Raw genomic sequence first — 20,851 nt, 5'->3', positions numbered from 1 at the left:
GGTCTGAGAGAATTGACCCTGGCAACCTTGCTGAGCTAAGACAGTGTGAAACCATCCTTCCATTCCTTCATGGAGCATTGAACACTTTCATCTGTCAAGCATCTCCTGGCAATGGGAATTCTAAAGGTTTATCCACTCATTTGTCCAACAAAGACATAAAAAGTCATTGTACCAGGCACTACTGTAGTGCTTCAGATTAATCAGTGAACAGAAAAGGCCGGTGGAGGGGCAAGTATCATTCCCTCATGGGCAGAAAGGTGATAAAAATTATGAATTATGTAATAATGTTAGAAAACATTGAATGATACCTTGGGGGATTGGGGAGGAGCACTCAGGACAGAGCTGTGTGGAACACTAGAAGGAAAATCCTTTTAAAAAGAGCTGCCTGGGTGAGCCACAATAATAAGGCAACTTGAATCAGAGGTTTGAAAGAAGTGAAGGGATTTGATGTAATTGTGGTTAGAACATCCCTGTGAGTGTTAGAAGTAGCGAGGGTCGGGAGAGGTAAAAGATAAGGACAGAGGGGTATCTTGTGGGCTATTGACAGTCTCTCCAGAGCTTTAAACAGTGAATGCTCTGCTTAGAGTACAGGGTAGGAAGTCAGAGGGGGCACTACCCAGGGACAAGGTGATGACCTAAATTAGGACAGAACCACACAGGAAAATAAGACACGGGCTTTTATATTTTTAAGCACTCAGTCTAGGGGCTAGCAAGATGGCCCAACAGGTAAAGGAGATTACTCCACAAGCCTGGAACCAGAACCTAATCCCTGGAATCCATGTAAAGTAGAAAAGAACCAATTCCACACACATGCTGTGGTAAGTGCGCTATACACGTGTACACACACACACCACAATAAATAGTTAGAAAAATAATTCATCTAGATGCATGCTCATAACTTCAGCTCTAAGAAAACTGTGGCAAGAGAATGATAAGTTTGAGGCCACCCTGGGCCACATGGACTCTGTCTCAAAAACAAAGAACTCATAGTCTAGTGAGACATAAGTAAACTGATTACATAACATCATGACAAGGAGAACATAGTCCCAAAGAGGATACCCCCACCACCCCCCTTGCCAGTCTTCCTGGGGAAGGGTAGACTACCGCAGATTCATAGAGAGAATTAGAATTACCTGGTTGGCTGGTCAATCAAGTGGCTCCTCAGTTGAACATAATTAACACTAGCCTTCCCAGCCTCTCAGATCTCAAAGTTCACCTTCCTCCACCTAGGCTTGAGACAGAATACTAAAAAGCAGCCTGGGTGCTGCTCTTAAAGAGACGGGTACAAAGCCAAGCAGTGGTGGCAGACGCCTTTAATCCCAGCACTTGGGGGGCAGGGGCAGACGGATTTCTGAGTTCAAGGCCAGTCTGGTCTACAGAGTGAGCTACAGGACAGCCAGGGCTACACAGAGAAACCCTGTCTCAAAAAACAGAGAGAGAGAGACTGATACAGCTGTTTCCGTTTGTGGGAGGGGTAAATTGAAGCCAGGAGTCACCAGGATTTGACCTGGAGATCAGGATCATAAAAGACCATAGTCAGGAATCTCTCTGAGACACTTAAGTAGAGTCAGCCAGAAGATAAAGTACAAAGACAAGCAGGGACTTGGCTCTAAACCACTTTGGCTACCTCTGTAATGGCTATTCCTGGTTGTCAACTTTATCTGGAATGAACTACAATCAGAATTGGAGGGCACACCTGTGATGCAGATCTTGAGGCTGGAAGAGAAGTTTCAGACCTAGATCTTGGCGTGGAGATCTTGAGCCATAGTGGCCATGAAAAGTTTACACCCAGGCAAGGTAGTACATGCCTTTAATCCCGGGAGACTGAGGCAAGGAAGATCTCTGAGTTCAAAGTCAGCCTGGGAAAGAGCAAGTCCCAGATCCACACTGTTAATCTAGGCCACACCTTCTGCTGGAGACATAGCACAGCTGCCCATTGTCAGGTTAGTTATTAGATTACAGACACACAGTCATCACAATAAATTCACTTAACATATCTCTATATGTTAAGTTGCATAAGTTCTGTGATTCTAGAGAACCCTGACGAATTGCATAAGTTCTGTGATTCTAGAGAACCCTGACGAATACAACTTCCTCTTACAAGTCATGGACAGGACAGGCAGTGGTGGCGCACGCCTTTAATCCCAGCACTTGGGAGGCAGGGGCAGGCAGATTTCTGAGTTTGAGGCCAGCCTGGTCTACAAAGTGAGTTCCAGGCTACACAGAGAAACCCTGTCTCTAAATAAATAAATAAATAAATAAATAAATCAGTCGTGGACTGGACTTCTTACTGTTTAGAATTCTGAGATACCGTCCAGAGATATTCATTCTGGCTTACAGGGTGCATAGAATTAGAGAAAAAACAGATTTACATACCTGCTAGGGTCAGGTGGTAAACCTCTGACTTTGAGGAACAGAACCAGAGGCCACAGAGATTCAAAAGGTGGAGAACCAATAAAATTGTACTTTATATGGGATTCCTGCTATGGATAGAAGGTAAGCTGGTCTGGCTAAAGAAACAAAAAAAAATTAATAATGGTAAGAAGACAGATGTGTCAATTTGCTTTGCTATAGTAACCTGTTCACCATGGGTTTTCATCCCATAACATTTTACTGTATACCTTAAACATAGACAATAAAATTAATTTAAAAAAATTAACAGGTGGAAAAGTACACACAGGCATGCACGCGCATGAGCACACACACACACGATTGCAATGGCCATAGCAACAAGAAAGGTTCTGGGACCTTGCAAGGAAGAAAAGTTTAAAACCAAGGTTGGAAGGACAGACCTAAGTACAAATCTATTATCCCTTAACTTCATGTGTTGCCTATATCAAATTTAGTTTCTCTCCATCTCTGTTACTGTATCTATGAGCTGGAGATTTTAATCACAGAGACCTAGCCAAAGAGTTTGTGCACAGGCGTCATCGAGCCAAAGCCCCCACAGACAGCTGTTCACTATATATGTGGTGGAGAGTTCCCATAGGAAAGAGTGGTTTGCTGTCTTGGGAGATACAGATAGGTTGGGAAGGAAGGGTGGAGCAGGCCAGCTCTCAGAGAAAAGGTGGTAAGCCTAGGGACAGATTATTGAGACAGATTGTGATTCAGAGAGATGAAGGTGTTGCTGTTTATTGTTTTTAGTCTTTCTCCAGCTTCATGTGGATTGTAAATTCCCTGAAAAGGACACAGTCCATTGCCTAGCTGTGAGAACCCTACAAACCAAGCATTGAGCACAGATTGACAGGGTGTTTGACAAGTGGGACTCCACAGCCACTTAGACAGAAAGATTCCTTCTGATCCTTTTCTCTGTTTGTTACAAAAGGCTCGGGGAAATGGGAAATAGGTTTAAAATGAGCCAAGATTTGCAAGAGGGAGAAGGGAGAAACGTGATGCAAGGCCTTCTCATTTCCAGCTCTTGAAGAGCCTTCCAAATTTCCTGGTTATCTTTATCTAACACATAATTCCTTGTATTAGATGTAAAATGTAAAAAGTTACACAGTGGCCACTGGGAAGCTCTTAATACTGCTTACAGCTGCTTAATGACAACACTTGAGTATTAGTCACTCTGCATACTTAAAGAGCGGTCAGCAGTCATTTATCAAGTGCCTACTCACTCCAGGCATTGCGTTAAATATCAAGGAGTTAAGCCTGAATAGATAAACAGTTCGTTCAATGCAAGTCAGCAGAGACTAGTATGTGTGCCATGGAAACAGGGATGAGGCAAACTGTTCAATTGGGTGCAGGAAGCTGTAGGCCTGGAGAGACAAAGGAAACTTCCCCCTCGAAAGGTAAGGGTGGGGTTCAGGCAATAAATGAGCAGAAGTGTGCTATCTAGAGACAGTGGCAAGCTTGGGAATAAAGAAAAACTCAAGTGGGGTGAGAACACCTTGTACAAAAGTGGGAAAGGTTGGGTAGATAGAAGAAGAGGCAAGCTACAGAAATAGGAGTCTTATAAAAGGTCATTAAATACTCATGGCTAATGGCAATAACTATCGCCTGGAGCTAGACCACATTGCTCTATGTAAACTCTCCTTAAACTGAATTCTTCCCTCTGATAGCTTGGCTTTAGTTTCTGACTATTGGTAAAACAAAAGTTAGTTTTCACATCCTATAGGAGCCAAGCAGTTTCTGTAGAAAGGGCCATCTTGGACTCAAGTCCACCACCACCAGTAATAGCCAAAATAATTTATTTGCTAATCTGATAGCAAATGTGCACAGACACACACACACATATACACACACGCACACACAAATCCTTCTCTGTTCCTTGTAACTTGCTTCAAACCTTGGCTCACCTCCACTCTCAGAATCAACTGAGCTAATTAAAAACATAATGAGAGACACAAAGGCACCAAGACAGCTGAGCAAACATAAGCCAATGAGCCGCCTGAATGAAGTATTTACATTAGAGGTAAGCAATCGCGTAGATGAAATGTTGGCCCTCGGAAGAGTCAGTCAGTGGCTGTTCAAGGGGGATCTCCTCTCCATCAATGACTCAGATTTTAGGGAGTGTTAAAATGAATGGAACCTGCATAGCAGAGAAATGGCAACCAGGTAGTATAACTTGATCCTCTGGGTGCAAATTTGGAAGTTAAATTATTAGCTCTGAGGTATAACATCGTTGGCTGATTTTGTGTTGAATGAACTAAGTGGGACCCTTTGGGAAGCTCCTGTGCTGGAGGAGAGTGATAAAGGCGTACTGATAACCTATTGAATATTCTTCATGGACCGCATAATCGACCCTTTGTGAGACTTTATTTAATCTTTACCACAAAACTAGGAGGTGTCCCTCTCAATTTTGAAGAAGAGCCAGCAGAGTCAGGATTTGAACCCAGAACCACTTGATGCTTAGCATTTGTTCTGCCCATTTTCTTTTTTTTTTGGGGGGGGGGTTGTTTTGTTTTGTTTTTTGTTTTTTGAGACAGGGTTTCTCTGTGTAGCCCTGGCTGTCCTGGAACTCACTCTGTAGACCAGGCTGGCCTTGAACTTAAAGGCGTGCGCCACTATGGTCGGCTGTTCTGCCCATTTTCAAAAGACTCTCCAACCCCACAGGCATTGTTTCTACTGATATGAAAATTGCAACCTCCTGGGGCTAGCCACTGCAAGAAGACGTCTTAGCGGGTGAGTACCACAGAGACAGTATAATTGACTATATTACCATTCCCAAATGCTTAGGGTACCTCTCAAGGTTGGGTTAGATCTTCCCACTGAGAGCAGAATTGACCTTGTGACCTGTATCACCTAATAGATTAGGAATATCTGTATGAGACAAGCCTCCAGTCAGTGTGCCAAATTATGCTGTCCATTCCTAGCTGTCCTGATGACCATTGCTGCTCAGGGTAAAGGCTGTTCCATCTGCAGCAGACCCAGAATGGAAAACATGTGCAGCAAAGCCACAGCAGACCTGGGAAAGACCCAACAAATGAGGACAACCACCCATTGGACCACTGAGAGAGAGCTGAGAGTCACGGCAGCAACGTAACAGAGCTTATACAGACTGTTTCTGAACCCTTTTCTGGAACGTCTTAAAGTGCTGGCATCCTTTCCAGGTAAAGAGATTGTCCGGGGAATATTACAGAAAAAAGAAATAGGACATAGCAAAATTAAATTTGATTTTGATCTACGGGCGATAGCGGGCCTTTTTTTTTTTTTTTTTTTAAAGATTTATTTATTGATTATTTGTAAGTACACTATAGCTGTCTTCAGACACTCCAGAAGAGGGAGTCAGATCTCGTTATGGATGGTTGTGAGCCACCATGTGGTTGCTGGGATTTGAACTCTGGACCTTCGGAAGAGCAGTCGGGTGCTCTTACCCACTGAGCCATCTCACCAGCCCAGATAGCGGGCCTCTTTAAGCCTTGTTGTGCTCCAGGACCTAGGGAAGTAACGCTGAACTTTAGAATTCAGTCCCTGTTTTTGAGACAGACGATGCCCCCTGTCTCTAAACATGGTACCATCATTGTACCTGGCACCCGATAGGCAGTCTCCATATTTTTGTCAAACTAATGTTGTATAATGATCTAGACCTGTAACTTGGATCTCCTAACTCACTGCAAATGCTCTTGATGTGCTACTGTTTGTTGCCAACTTGGGCTAGGGGATTGTTGCTCTTTGTTTGTTTTTTTCTAGACAGGGTTTCTCTGTATAGCCCTGGCTGTCCTGGAACTCACTCTATAGACCAGGCTGGCCTCGAACTCAGAAATCCACCTGCCTCTGCCTCCCAAGTGCTGGGATTAAAGGCGTGCGCCACCATGCCCGGCTGTTGTTCATTTTTTTATGTTGTATTTTTTATTTATTTAAAAGCCACACAAATGGAGAGTGGGACAGGGGCTCTGGAGGCCTGGAGTGGGGAAGAGTTCATTAAAGGCACACACATACATCCTCCCAGGGCATTAAGAGCTGTAGAAAACGGGGGGGGGAGGGGGGGTGTTCCAGAGAGCTTGGTAATTGGCTTAGTAGAGTTGATAATGGGACTGGACAAAGAAGACATGGAGGTTAACCCTAAACTCAGATACATCAGGACAGAGAGTCACAAGGCTTAACATTTCCTAGGTATCTTCAAAGAGGAAGGAGCAGTGACTTAAAGACTTCTGTGGTAGGCTAACCCATACCCTAGAATGTGTGAGGCCTTTAGTTCAATCCCTAGTATTGAGATAGGGTTGAGGGAAAAAAATACTTCCACAGGATATTCTTCATGCAACCATTGAGAGTATGGCTGAATAAGCCTGGCCTAATCTGTGGATGAGTCCCCCAAAGCAAGAAGAGATTCAACCTGTTTATTACTGTTTCCTTAAAGAGTCAAGGTACTACAAAGATAAAAGCAGTAGCTAGGGGGCAGTATGGCATAACCATGACCAAAAACATGGGCTCCCCATCTACAGGTAAAATCAACCTGGAGATCAGTAACATTAGTTGGGCGATTTCTTAATTTCTCTTAGCTCAATTTTCTCATCTGCAAATTGAAATAATAATAGTAGCCGCTGGATAGGTGCATGGTGAATTAACAGAAACCACACTGTGAGTACTAACTGTTCCTAGTTCCTTGTTTCACCCCTAGAGGAAGGAATTTAATCTGACTGAGGCTGAGGGTCTTAACACAGTTTGCTTATACAGGAACATTTGAGTTTAGCCTTGAAAAATGAATGGGAGCTTGAAGCAAGACACATGGGAGAGTGGTTCCAGGAATTAAAGGCCCAGAGTTGGAAGGCCTGCTTCTATTTTGAATCTCTAAACTGGGAACACACACCTTTAATCCAGATCTTTGGGAAGACCCACCTATAATCCAGGCCATGCCTTCTGCTAGAGGCCTTATAAAGAACATGAAAGATGGAAGCCTCTGTCTTTGCCGGCTTGTTCTCCCCTTGCTAGCCAGTATCTTCCCCCACTGGCCTTGCATCAGACTTGATTGGGATTCCAGCATATAGTGAAGACCACCTTAGACATCCAGCCTTGTGAAATAAACAACTACTGGACTCTTGGATATTTTGTTCACAAGCAACCACTGTTGGATTAGCCAGACAACAAGCTGGAAGAAGAGAAAGCCTTTCAGTTCAACCTGAGCATGGATTCAGAAACACCCCATCCAGGCCCTTCCTGTCAACTGCTGGACCTCCCCACTGGACCACAGACCACCTCTGTCAGGACATTAGGATCAGAACCAAGTAAAAATGAGCAGAGGTCCAGCCAATCAGACAGCAATTCCAGAAAGCACACTGAAGAATCAGCTCAGATGGTGGAAACACCCAGGAAAAGAAGACGCTCTTCCAAGGACTCCAGCCTGGTCAGAATAGGAAATGAGGGCAGCTTGCATGGGAAAAAGAGACACAAGACTTCAGTAAAGAAGACTGAGCCAAAAGCCAATGGTCACCAGGATGGATTAGCCCATTGCCCAGAACCTCAGGATACAGACCCACCACCCATTCGGAAGAGCCTGGTGAGCTTTCTGCGGGGGAAGTCTGAGGAGATTTATAGAGACACAGTCCAGATGCAGGCCCAGAAGCTTGGCTCCCTGCTCACCCCTGAGCAGCTCTCTCAGCTCAGACAGCTCTCAGAGTCTCTGACTGCCATGGTATACAGCCTTCTACAGCATGGCCAACCAGGAGGCTTTGCCTTCCCTGCTGAGGGCTGGCTTGTCCCAGCCCCCATGGCTGCCCCTCAGGAGCTGTCTGGCAAGGAATCTCAGAGTCCTTTGATGGAGGGAGGAGAGAAGATAACAGATCCTGCCATCCCATCAGACAAGTCCTGAGCCAAGGCCATGAGACCATCCTAAGCAGAGTCACATCTCGAGACACCAAAGAACCGTTCCATCTCCCTGTCTACACTGCCTGTGGCACTCACCCTCTCTGTGTGAACATGTAACAGGCACATCGATGAGAAGAAGAGTTTGAAATGCTTATCTGGATTATGAACTGTGTTTCTCTGGGACCTAAGATTCAAGTGCTAAATGCACAGTCGATCCGTGCTTCCTTTGGATATTTTGCTAAGTGTGTGTTAGATTTGTATACTTATATTGTAGCGTGGCAAATAAATACTGATTTACCAGAAAAAAAAAAAAGAATAAAGGCCCAGCTCTGTATTTCAAGTGAAACCTAACTGAGGTCCTCTTCCCTGTCTCGCACTCCCCAGGGTTTGGTGAGGTGGTGATTGAGACTCGTAGACTAACTACATCACAGCCAAACCTCCTCTGCCCAGTCCTATTTATTACATTCCTCACTAAGGCTGGTCACAAAAGCCCTCCCTCCCCTCAAAACCGTACCTCTCGCCTTTTGGAGTTGGTTTCCCGAGGCATCTAACAAGATAGTAGTGTTTATGTTCATGATGTAGGAACCTCTCTATGAAGAACCAGCTAGAGGAAACATTAACTTCCATGCTAAAACATCACAGATTGTCTACCACTGTTCTTTATCTTCTTACATCTGAGTCTCCACATGCATTCAGTCTTGGATGATAAACGGAAGGTTTGCTGTGGTTTGGGAATGAAACACCCTCCCAGGCTCCTGTGATTACTACTTAGTCCCCATGTGTGGCCTCTTTGGGGGAAATGTTATGATGTGGGGCCTCGTTGGAGGAAGTAGGTGACTACAGGCTGTGCTTTAAAGGTTATACACCTTGTCTCTACCCCCCCTTCCCATCTGCCACGAGGGGAGCAGCCTCCCCATCCAGACCTCCTGTCACCATGCGGTTCTGCCCAAGTATGGAAACTATAAGCCAAAATCAATCTTTCCTCCTTTAGGTCGGTTGTAGTAGTTACGTTGTCACAACAAGAAGAAAGCCAATGAGCACAACGTTCTAAATGTATATAGTTCCTTAGTTTCTCAAATTATACATCTCAGAAAGCTTCAATATGCAAATGACAAGAAATGACAAGAACTCCTTAGATTCATCACCCAACTGTGACAGCTACCGGATGACAGGCAGGCAGTCTCCAGCCTGCCCTCACCCTCACCTTGCCCCTTCTATGTAACTCTGAAGCAAACTCCAGACATCAAAGAAATTAATGCACTCCTGTCTTCAAATACACCTACAAAAGATTTGAATTCTCTTTACAGCAAAATGGTATCATGCTTACAATCCTAAAATGAATTTCTGAAGTTACCGGTATTGAGATATGTGTTTTTAATATATTTTATTTCATCTGTGTATACTAACTTACATGGCACTGGTTACATAAGGACACTTACACACACTGTATCCTTCCATGGGCCTACTCTCCCTCCTCACTGGTCCCTCTTCTTAACTCTCTGCTGTCCTGTTAATTACCTTCTCCCCTGATGGTTTCACTTCATATAATATATGTACACATGACTTTATATGCCCACATAAAATCTAGGAACTGCAATAAGAGAAAATACAATATCCACCTTTCTGAGACCGCCTTATATTGCCGCTAGACACATCCATTCTCCTGTAAATGATATGACTTCACTCTTTATGGCTAAAGAATTTATGGCTAAAAATATATCCTTTCTGGCCAGTGCCTGGCAAATACAGAAGTGGATGCTCACAGTCATCTATAAGATGAAACACAGGGCTCCTAGTGGAGAAGCTAGAGAAAGCATCCAAGAAGCTGAAGGGGTCTGCAACCCTATAGGTGCAACAACAATATGAACTAACCAGTACCCCCAGAGCTCGTATCTCTAGCTGCATATGTAGCAGAAGATGGCCTAGTCGGCCATCATTGGGAAGAGAAGCCCCTTGGTATTGCAAACTATATATACCCCAATACAGGGGAACACCAGGGCCAAGAAGCGGGAGTGTGTGGGTAGGGGAGCAGGGCGGAGGGGGGGTATAGGGAACTTTCGGGATAGCATTTGAAATGTATATAAAGAAAATATCTAATAAAAAATAAAAAATATATCCCTTCTGTATGCCTACAGCACATTTTCTTTACCCATCCCTCTGTTGATGGGTGCCTAGGTTGTTTCCACAACTAGCTTTTGTAAGTGTTGTTGTAATAAACATGGATGTGCAAGTGTGGTGACCTGGAGTTCCCTGGGTAAATACTCAGAAGTGATACAGCCGGATTGCAGGACAGATCTGCTTTTAGTTTTTGGAGGACCCTCCAGGCTGAATTCCAGTGCCCTGGCTGGAATCGTATCCCCAATAGCAGGTCATAAACGTTGTTTGGTCACATCTTTGGCTACATTTGTTGTTATCTTCTTAGTAACAGCCATTCTCACTGGACATAGATGGAATCTCAGTGTCATTTTGTGTTTCTCGGGTTACCAGGGAGTTTGAACATTTTTTTCTTTTTTTAAAAATATGGAACACATCATGAATTTGCATGTCATCCTTGCACGGGGGCCATGCTAATCTTCTCTGTATCGTTCCAATTTTAGTGTATGTGCTGCTGAAGCTAGCACAAGTTTGAATAATTTTCTTTTTATTATTATTATTATTTGTTTTTGTTTTTATTTTCGAAACAGGGTTTCTCTGCATAGCCCAAAAATCAGAAATCTACCTGCCTCTGCCTCCCAAGTGCTAGGATTAAAGACGTGCACCACTACCGCCCGGCTTGAATAATTTTCATTCATACAAGTAATTGATCATTTGTACTTCATCTTTTGAGAATGTCTGTCCATTTCATTAGCACATTCATCCATTCATTCACTCTCATTCATTCATTCATTCATTCATTCATTCATTGTAAGACAAGGTCTGGAATATCTCGGGCTATCTTTGTATAAGATATATATACCTGAAGATGACCTTGAACATCTGATCCTCCTGCCTCTACCTCCCAAATGCTCAGCTTACAGGTGTGTAGTGGCATTCCACTACACCCAACTAACTGGTTCATTAACCCTATCGTTTGATTTCTTGTTATTTAGGATCTCTAGTCCTTTGTGTAGTCTAGATAGCATTCCTCTGTCCCGTGTGCAGCTAGTGAAGATTTCCTCCATCTGTGAGCTGACCCCCACCCCCACCTCCATTAGCTGTTTCCTTCGCTGCGCACAAGCCTTCATTTCACAAAATCTCACTTGTCTGTTGTCCATATTATTTCTGAGTGACGCCTGTGCAGGAAGTCCTTATTGATACCCGTAACTTGAGGTGTACGTCTTGCTTTTCTCTCTAATAGTAACAGAGATTCACGTCATTTTACAGTTTTTGATCCTTTTGGAGTGGAGTTATACGCAGGGTGAGTGATAAGGGTCTAGCTTCATTCTTCTCCGTGCTGACATCCTGCACCATTTGTTGAAGATGCTGTCTTTTCCATAGTGCATATTTTGGGCATGTTTGTTGAAAATCAAGCAGCTGTTGCAGATCTCGGCCTGAGGCACACAAACCCCTGTCTTACAATTTTAAAAAAATGAACAGATAAGTAAATAAATGCACTAGTGAAATGGACACTCACAGTACAGGAAGTACAAATGATCAATAAACATGATGGGTTTTCCGTTGTATCCTGTTGAGCTGGGTCCCGTGAAGCTACATATCTGGTTTTGGTACTTAGGTTCTACTGCAGCACTTAAAATCAGATATGGTGATATTCCCAGCATTCCTCCTTTTTCTTAGGATCCAGGCTCCTTTTTGTTTCCATGTGGATTTTAAGACTTTTTTTTTCTCTTTCTGTTAAAATAAAATGCTGATGAAATTTTAATGGGACTGTGTTGAAACTGTAGGCTGCCATTGTCAAGATAACCATTTCACAATATTAATTCTTCCTGTGAGCATGGAAGGTCTTTCAACCCTCTAGCATCTGGCTGGATTTCTTCAGTGTTATAAAGTTTTTATTGTGGGGTTGTTTACTTCCTGGGTTAGGTTTACTCCAAGATAGGTGGCAGTCACCACCTCTTCCTCTTCTCACACTCTTTGCAATTATGAGTGGAGTTTTTTTTTTTTTTTTCTTGGCATGCTTATCTACAGGAAGGCTACTGATCTTATATCTTGATTTTATGTCCTGCCACTCTGCTGGAAGTGGTTATCATATCTAAGTTTTCCTGGTAGTCTTTAGGGTCTTGTGTATAAAATTATAGGGTATATACTTATTTATTTTAATTAGCACAAACATATCCTTGATTTCTTTATGGCATTTTCATACATATATAGCTTTAGTTGCCCTTCCTCTTTTTTCTTTTCTCTTTTCTCCCCATCATCTCACGCCTTTCTGCCTTTCCTCCCCTCCTCCTGCTCCCGCTGTGCCAGCTTTATTTTACATGTGCTCTATCCCCTCCCCATGGAGTCCTCAAACCCCTTGTTTTCCCAGTCTTGGGCCCTTTTCAATTCTCCTGACCATTACACACTCCCACTCACAGAAATACACATGTATAAAAAAATAGAAGCGAGGACCTGCAGATGAGAGAAAATATGTGGTGTTTGTCTTTCTGTGCCTGGCTGGGTTCTCACTTAACATATTATTTTTCAATTCCACTCATTTCCCCAAAACTTTCATAATTCTACTTTTTTGTAAGTAAATACAAAATTCAATATATGGCCTAGATTTTCTCTTTCCATTCACTTGATGGACACATAGGTTGATTTCATTTCCTTGCAATAAATGTAACGATATGCAAATGCCCCTGTAGTAGATCCCGGGAACAGTAGATCCCTGGGACAGTAGATCTATCCCCTATAGTGCTTTTAGTTTTCAAAATCTTTGAGACTCTTCTAGTTCCATACTGTCTATACTCACACAACAATAAGAACTAAGGTTCCTCTCTTCCTTACAATAGTTTTTGTTCTTATTTGTTCTCTTGGTGGTGGCAAGTTTCACTGGGACAAACTAGAATCTCAAAATGGTCTTAATTTACACTTCCCAGATGACTAATGATGTTAAACACCTTTAAAAATATTTATTTGGCCGGTAGTGGTGGCACCTGCTGGTAGGATTTGCTGAAGGAGGCATAGGCAGGAGGATCACGAGTTCAAGGCCAGCCCAGGCTACACATTTGGGCTGGTGAGATGGCTCAGTGGGTAAGAGCACTGACTGTTCTTCTGAAGGTCCTGAGTTCAAATCCCAGCAACCATATGGTGGCTTACAACCATCCATAACAAGGTCTGGTGCCCTTTTCTGGTATGTCTGAAGACAGCTACAGTGTACTTACATATAATAAATAAATAAATCTTTAAAAAAATATTTATTTGCCATTTGAATCCCCCCCTTTGAGAACTTTTCATTCAAGTCAGTGGCCTATTTATTGATCAGCAGGGTGTTTTTCAATTATGTTCTGCAGTTCTTTATCTATTCTAGATATTGATGCCTGTCTGAAGTACAGTGAGCAGAGACTTTCTGTCAGTCTCTGCACAGCCTGTCCACTCTGCTGATAGTCTATGTCATCCTGTTTGTCATAAGATGTATCTTTGATACTTCTCCCAGTGCTTACACATCCAGTCACTTTATGGGTTTCTTAAAATTTTGTTTGAATCAAAACTCAAATAAGATTCGCACGTGAAAATTCATTATCTACCCTATATCTGTTTTTGTTTTGTTTTGTTTTGTTTTGTTTTTTACATTAAAAGTTACTTCTGAGCCAGGCATAGTGGTTCATGCCTTTAATGCCAGCACTCGGGAGGCAGAGGCAGAAGGGTATCTTTGCGAGTTCAAGGTCAACCTGGTTACATAGTGAGTTCCAGAAGGCTACATAATGAGACTCTTTCTCTAGGAGGAGGAGGAGGAGGAAAAACCAACTTTCCTAAGGCCACACAACTGGCAGATGGGAGAGGTAGAGAAGATATGTAACCCAAATCTGGCTGGCTCCCAAAGTCTGTCTTTCCAGTGGCTCCCACTGGCTCTCAGCTAGCTCTCTGCATAGTGAGTACACCATGTTGAGTCCTTGGAAAGTACAACTTGGCTGTAAGAATGACCCCTGCCTTCAAGGGAAGTACAGTTTTTGAGAGAAAATGATACATTACAAAAACAACTGAAGAGTATTAAGAAGGAAGACATTATGTAGAGCAGGAAGATGTGGGCATTTTGCAGTCAGTGATTGCCTTAAATGCAAGGCAAAGAAGGAGAGTGTCTGTGTTGAACTGGCATTCCTGCAAGAGATATTTCAAGCAATGCAGAAATTATTGCAAATGTGAAAGCTTTATCAATGAGCATGGGGTCCTTTGCAAAAACATCCTCTCCCTTGGGATCTATGTCACACTGACACAAAGATTTTGTTGCCATAGCAACTGGTTATTGGACCAATGAAATAATCGGTTGTCATGGTAACCCAATCTCCATCTTACTCCCACCAGGCACCTGTTTTAAATCATCAAACCTTCTGACAACTTTGTACCACCTAACTGTTCCTTTCTCCTTTCCTTTAGTCACCCTGCTATCTCCAGCCACCTATGTTAGAGCTTCTAAGCATATTTGGGTCCATACATGAGACTCCTAAAGTCATGGCAAATGGATGATTTTGTAGTGCAGAGCCACACTACGGCCAGGGAAGCCCTTTCAAATGCAAGAGTGAAGGATGCTTTGTGCCGAATGAAGTGTGTGATGACCTTCTTCCCTGAGTCTCCCTAGGAAAGATGCTTGGACTTTTAGACATCGTGCTATCCTGATTATCCTCCTGCCTCTGTCAATTTCTCCACTGGCTCTTTTCCCTCCTCTTATCTCCCAAATGCAGGTGTCTCTCAAGGCTCCACTTGCTGTCTGCTCTCCCTCTAATTGCACTGCCTAATACAGCCACTATTGCAGCCCCATGAAGGTTACTGAGCCCTTGAAATTAATTGCAGGCATGATGGACTCACACGCTGCAAGTGTAAGGTGCACACGGATTACTTGCAAAAAAGGGATATCAAAGAGCTCTTTGGCAATCTTTGTGCTGATTAAATGTAAAAGTGACAACAATCTGGACATATTTAGTAAAATAAAATATACTACTAAGGTTTAATTTTACCTGTTTCTTCTGTGTGTTTTAATATGGTTGTTGACAGGGATTATGTGTGCACATGAGTGTGTGTGTATACATGTGAATACCATGGAATGAATGTGACATCAATGGACAACATTCTGGAGTTGGTTTTCACCTTCCACCTTGTTGAGCCAGGGTCTCTCTTATTTTTATGCTACACTGGATGCTCCAGGAGAGTTGACCTGCAGGTTTCCATGGAATCCTCCTGTCTCTGCCTCCTGGTTCACAGTAAGAGTGCTGAGATTACAGGTGTTGTCATGGAACTGAGCTTTGTATATGGGTCCTGGGAGTCAAACAGGTCTTCAGGCTTATTTTTGCCCACTGAGCCATCTCTGAGCCCAGTTGATGGCATTTTTGAATGGCATATGTGGCTTGCATTCACTGTGTTGTAGCTCTGAAAGACAGCACAGTTCTGAATTTATTGACTAATCACTTTCACCTACATTCTAGGTGCCAAGTATTCCTTCCATGAAATGATTCTAAAGTCTTGAGTCCTGACCCCTCCTCTAGGATCCAAATCTACATTTCTAAGAACCTGCATGTAACCACCAGCTCTCCAGCTCACAATGCACAAAACCATGAACTTTCATTCAAAACTTGTTCTTTCTCTGACTGGTTCCATGCACTCTGCATGAATTCTTGTTGCTCCTATAAATAATTGTCACAAGCATAGTAGCTTGAAATAACACAAATTTAGTATCTAATAATCCTGAAGGTTAGAAGTTGGAAATCAGTCCCCCTGTTCCATGGGCTAGGTGTCACATGGCCAGGTTCTTCTGGAGTCCTAGGAGAGACTCCGTCTCCTTGCCTTTAGCATCTACTAGAAGCTGCAGGCGTGCTTTGGCTCATGCCCACAGCCATGTTCAGTGCCAGCAATGGGCAGGTCCCTGATATGTCTCACTCTAAACATAACTTCTGTCATTTCCCTTTCACTCCTGTCCCTCAATCACAAGGAGCCCACTCAGACAATCCAGGATCATTTCCCACCCCAATGCCAGTGGACGTGTGTGTGAGTGTGCATGCATGTTGGTATGGATACATGTGTTGATCGGGACTCATCCCTCATTGTTCTTCCATTGTACTCAATAGATAGACTCTCTCCATCAAACCCACAGCTCAAGGTACTGCAAGCATCGCTGGGCTTCTTGCTCTGGAGATTCCCTGTCTCTGTCTTCCAAGGTTGGTGCTATGCTCACCACATTGCCTGGGATTCTGGGAGCCCAAACTCTGGTCCTCATGATTGCATGGTAGGAAGCACTCTAACCTCTGAGCCATCTTCCCAGTCCCCAATCTTCAGTCTTAATTTATCCTTTCCTTGTAGTATGATAATGTAGTCACAGAGATTGAGACACAGACCTTATAGGCTTCTCATCTGAAAGGGCTAAACAGGGGCCCTTTGCAAGGTCAGCAAGAAAAGAAACTATAAGTCAAGCAGATTTCAGAAGTGTTTTCATTGCTTTCGAGGTGACTGATGGCCGGGAGGATTAAGACAGCTCGCTGATGTGGACATCTATAATCCATCTCTCTTCCTGACCTCTCTTCATCCTGAGCTACATTTTCACTCTGGGATCTATGGTAGCTAGTCTATGTTGTTAAATTCTGTCTTGCTCAGTTTTCTATTGTGGTTATTTACATACTGGAACTGAATGTGTCTATCAGGTTGTAGACATTCAGGCTACCTTTATGTTCACCCATCCAGCCCCCGACCCGAAGCTGGAGTTTTAGGCAGTTGTGAGCCACTGGACATAGATGCTTCTGGTCCTCATGCAGATGCATTTAGATTTAGGGTGTGGATCCTCTATAACCAATGGTGCTTAGCACGGTACATAGTGCATCGTAGTTCCTGTTCTTTGAATTTAGTGAAATAGAGGCAACTCCTGTTGACCTAGTGAGCTTATCATTACAGCCACTGTCATCCTTAAACAGCGACTCTTTCATCATCATCGACATCATTAACTAATTCTCTCTATTCTCTCTGACAGTGACCTTCAGTGTGAATTCCCATAAATAATGGGCCATCATGCACTGGAGTTTTACGCTCAATCAAGGATTGGTTGTTTTGTTTGTTTGTTTGTTTTTGTTTTGTTTTGTTTTGTTTTTGGCGTGGCTCTGAAAAGAGCCTTTGGATTTGGTGTCAGCCTGGAGCGCTCACTTGGAGCTGGTATACTTGGTGATGGCCTTGGTGCCCTCCAACACCGCGTGCTTGGCCAGCTCCCCAGGCAGCAGCAGGCGCACTGCCGTCTGGATCTCCCAGGACGTGATGGTCAAGTGCTTGTTGTAATGCGCCAGGCGCGACGCCTCGCTCGCGATGCGCTCGAAGATGTCGTTCACGAAGAGTTCATGATGCCCATGGCCTTGGAGGAGTTGCCGGTGTCAGGGTGCACTTGCTTCAGCACCTTGTACGCGTACACGTAGCTCTCCTTGCGGCTGCGCTTGCGCTTCTTGCCATCCTTCTTCTGGGCCTTGGTGACGGCCTTCTTGGAGCCCTTCTTCGGGTTGGGAGCGGACTTGGCAGGCTCAGGCATAGTGAAGCAGGACCTCTAAGTAGAGCTATACCCTGGTTGTATTTTATTATGTAAGTTATAGCAACATCATGGTGTGGTGTTTTGAATATTTGACTCATGGGAAGTGGCACTAGTAGGAGGTGTGGCCTTGTTGAAATAGGTGAGGCCTTGTTGGAGGAACTGTGTCACTGTGTAGGGGGACTCTGAGGTCTCCTAGTGCTCAAGCTCCACCCAGTGTGGAGGAGAGCCTCCTCCTGGCTGCCTTCAGATCAAGATGTAGAACTCTCCAGCTCCTTCAGGACCATGTCTGCCTGCACGCTGTCATGCTTCCCACCATGATAATCATGGACCAAACCTCTGAAACTGTAAACCAGCCCCAATTAAATATTTCACTTTATAAGTGTTGCCTTGGTCATGATGTCTTTTCATGGCAATGAAACCCTAACTAAATAAAACACATGGGTAGTCAAAATTATAATTATATAGCTCAATTTAAGTTTATGTAAGTCAATGCCAATGCTATCAGTGTCAGAGGGATGAGAATTATTATATAAAAGCTGAGTTGAGAATCCCCACAACACAGCCTCAAATTTGCTGATGGAGAACATCACTCTGAAAAGTAAGGACAGTGATGATTTCAATAAAATAGATATCTCAGCACTTGGGAGGCAGAGGCAGTGTGTTTCGAGCCAGCCTGGTCTACCTACTGAGGTCCAGGACAGTCAGGGCTACATAGAAAGACCTGCAATCAATCAATCAATCAATCAATCAATCAATCAATCTTTAAAACTGGAACTGAAAGTCCCTTAGAATAGGATTTGTTGAGTCTGGGCTGGGAGGTTGCGCATTGGCCGTTGCTTGTGGTTACTGTCTCTCAGAGTGTCGCTGTTTCTGTCTCGGCCCTGCAGCCTGTGAGGGCTATAGCACGTACCACAGCGGCAGCTGAAAGCTGCACTGGACCTTCGCTAGCGAGGAGCAGCTGGCACACCTGCGGACAGACACCCACTGGAAATTCAAGTGCAAACCTGTGGCTAACGGGAAGGTTCTTCCAAATGATCCAGTGTTTCTTGAGCCTCATGAAGAAATGACACTTTGCAAATACTATGAAAAGAGATTATTGGAATTCTGTTCAGTGTTTAAACTGGTCTGTTGTGAGTACAGCTTGTACGTATTTTAAGCGTTTTTATCTTAATAACTCAGTAATGGAATGTCACCCTTGGATAATAACACTAACTTGTGCATTTTTGGCCTGCAAAGTAGATGAATTCAGTGTGTCTAGTCCTCGGTTTGTTGGAAATCTTCGAGAGAGTCCTCTTGGACAGGAGAGGGCACTGGCACAGATTTTGGAACATGAACTACTACTTATACAACAACTTAATTCCCACCTTATTGTCCACAATCCATATAGACCATCGAAGGCTTCTTCATCAATATAAAGACTCGATACCCCATGTTGGAGAATCCGGCGATATTGAGGAAAACAGCTGATGATTTTCTTAGTAGAATTGCGTTGATAGATGCTTATCTTTTATACACACCTTCACAAATTGCCCTGACTGCCATTTTATCAAGTGCCTCTAGAGCTGGAATTACTATGGAAAGCTATTTATCAGAGAGTCTAATGCTGAAAGGAAAGAGAATTTGCCTGTCACAGTTACTGGATATAATGAGAAGCATGAGAAACCTAGTAAAAAAGTATGAGCCACCCAGGTCTGAAAAGGTTGCTGTTCTGAGACAGAAGTTAGAGCGATGTCATTCTTCTGACCTTGAACTTAATGTGTTTGTGAAGAAGAGGAAAGGCTATGAAGATGATGGCTGTGTAGCAAAGAAACCCAAACAGGAAGAGGTGGAATAGACTAATGGTGACCTGGTAGACTCTCTTTAACCATTATAAATGACCGCAGCAGTACTTAACTAATGGAAGTAGGATGCATGTCTGACATTTTACTTTTTTAAAAAAATAGTACTGCCGGGCGTGGTGGCGCATGCCTTTAATCCCAGCACTCGGGAGGCAGAGGCAGGTGGATTTCTGAGTTCGAGGCCAGCCTGGTCTACAGAGTGAGTTCCAGGAAAAAAAAAAAGTACAATGTGAAAATATCAAAATATATTAAATTTTTCTAGTTGTTATATATATTTTCTTTGTGATTGTTTTATATAATTAATATATAGCTTCAAAAGAGGTGAATGCCACCTCGTTTGAATATTCATAACCCACTAGGATTAGTAGCAAACCATGTCCTCCTGTGGTGGACAAAGTCAAACTGTGGTACACTTCCTTATATTGTTTTAGACAAACTATAATAAACAAACCTTTCCATTTAGAAGCAATATACCAGAAAAACAAAACCCTGAACAATAGGTAAACATCTGAAGGATTAAGGAAATGGGTTTTATCCTCCAGAAGCCCTTACAAATGCTTCTCAAATGTTTCTCCAGTAGACTGAACTATTGATGACTCACTACTAAGCTGGAGAATGTACTGGGCACTTACGTAGTACTTAGGTGCTAAATTTCATTCCAAGCAGTTACAGATATCTAGGTTTAAATAAAAATAGAATTTTTTAGTATAGATAAAAAAAAATCTTAAATTACTACAGATAAGTCATAACAAATGATATAGTCAATTTTATCACTAAATGATCATCTCTCAGTAAATCCATATAAAATTGGCATTATAGTGACTAGAAATCTGTAGAAAAATTATATTCAAAAATTTAAAGTTAAATAACAATATAAAAACCCAAAACATATGCCTCTATTTTTCTATGGCTTTAGTTAATTATATACCGCAATGTGCTATTTTCCCAAATACAGATTGGGGAAAATGATAATGCCTGCTCCTGATGGGATTAGTCACAGCAGTGCTTGACATACTAGTATGTATTTGCTGTATATTAATAATATGTGTTACAGCTAAGACCAAACTAAAGATAGATATGTGTTTATTAAAAAAAAAGAATAGAATTTGTTAAATCGAATGAGAAAGTTCAGAAAAGT

The 20,851-nt window shown here is 42.9% G+C and overlaps 1 protein-coding gene and 3 pseudogenes across 1 annotated transcript; 2 read left to right on the top strand and 2 right to left on the bottom strand.

Annotated features, from left to right (window-relative positions):
• The first annotated feature begins 95 nt into the window (after positions 1-95).
• Frg2f1 (FSHD region gene 2 family member 1) lies at positions 96-8,557 on the top strand. Its single transcript, NM_001004178.1, has 4 exons — positions 96-257; positions 5,056-5,124; positions 5,316-5,552; positions 7,117-8,557. Exon 4 carries the CDS (start codon positions 7,565-7,567, stop codon positions 8,246-8,248), a length of 684 nt encoding a protein of 227 aa, NP_001004178.1. The 5' UTR covers positions 96-257; positions 5,056-5,124; positions 5,316-5,552; positions 7,117-7,564; the 3' UTR covers positions 8,249-8,557.
• Positions 10,696-11,015, bottom strand: Rnu6-ps2 (U6 small nuclear RNA, pseudogene 2; annotated as a pseudogene).
• Gm12957 lies at positions 17,452-17,875 on the bottom strand (annotated as a pseudogene).
• Gm12955 (predicted gene 12955) lies at positions 18,680-19,821 on the top strand (annotated as a pseudogene).

This window comes from Mus musculus, chromosome 4 (assembly GCF_000001635.26).
Source record: "Mus musculus strain C57BL/6J chromosome 4, GRCm38.p6 C57BL/6J".
Taxonomy (NCBI): Eukaryota; Metazoa; Chordata; class Mammalia; order Rodentia; family Muridae; genus Mus; species Mus musculus.
The sequence above is the reverse complement of the archived record's forward strand: the minus strand, read 5'-3'. Positions and strand labels throughout refer to the sequence as shown.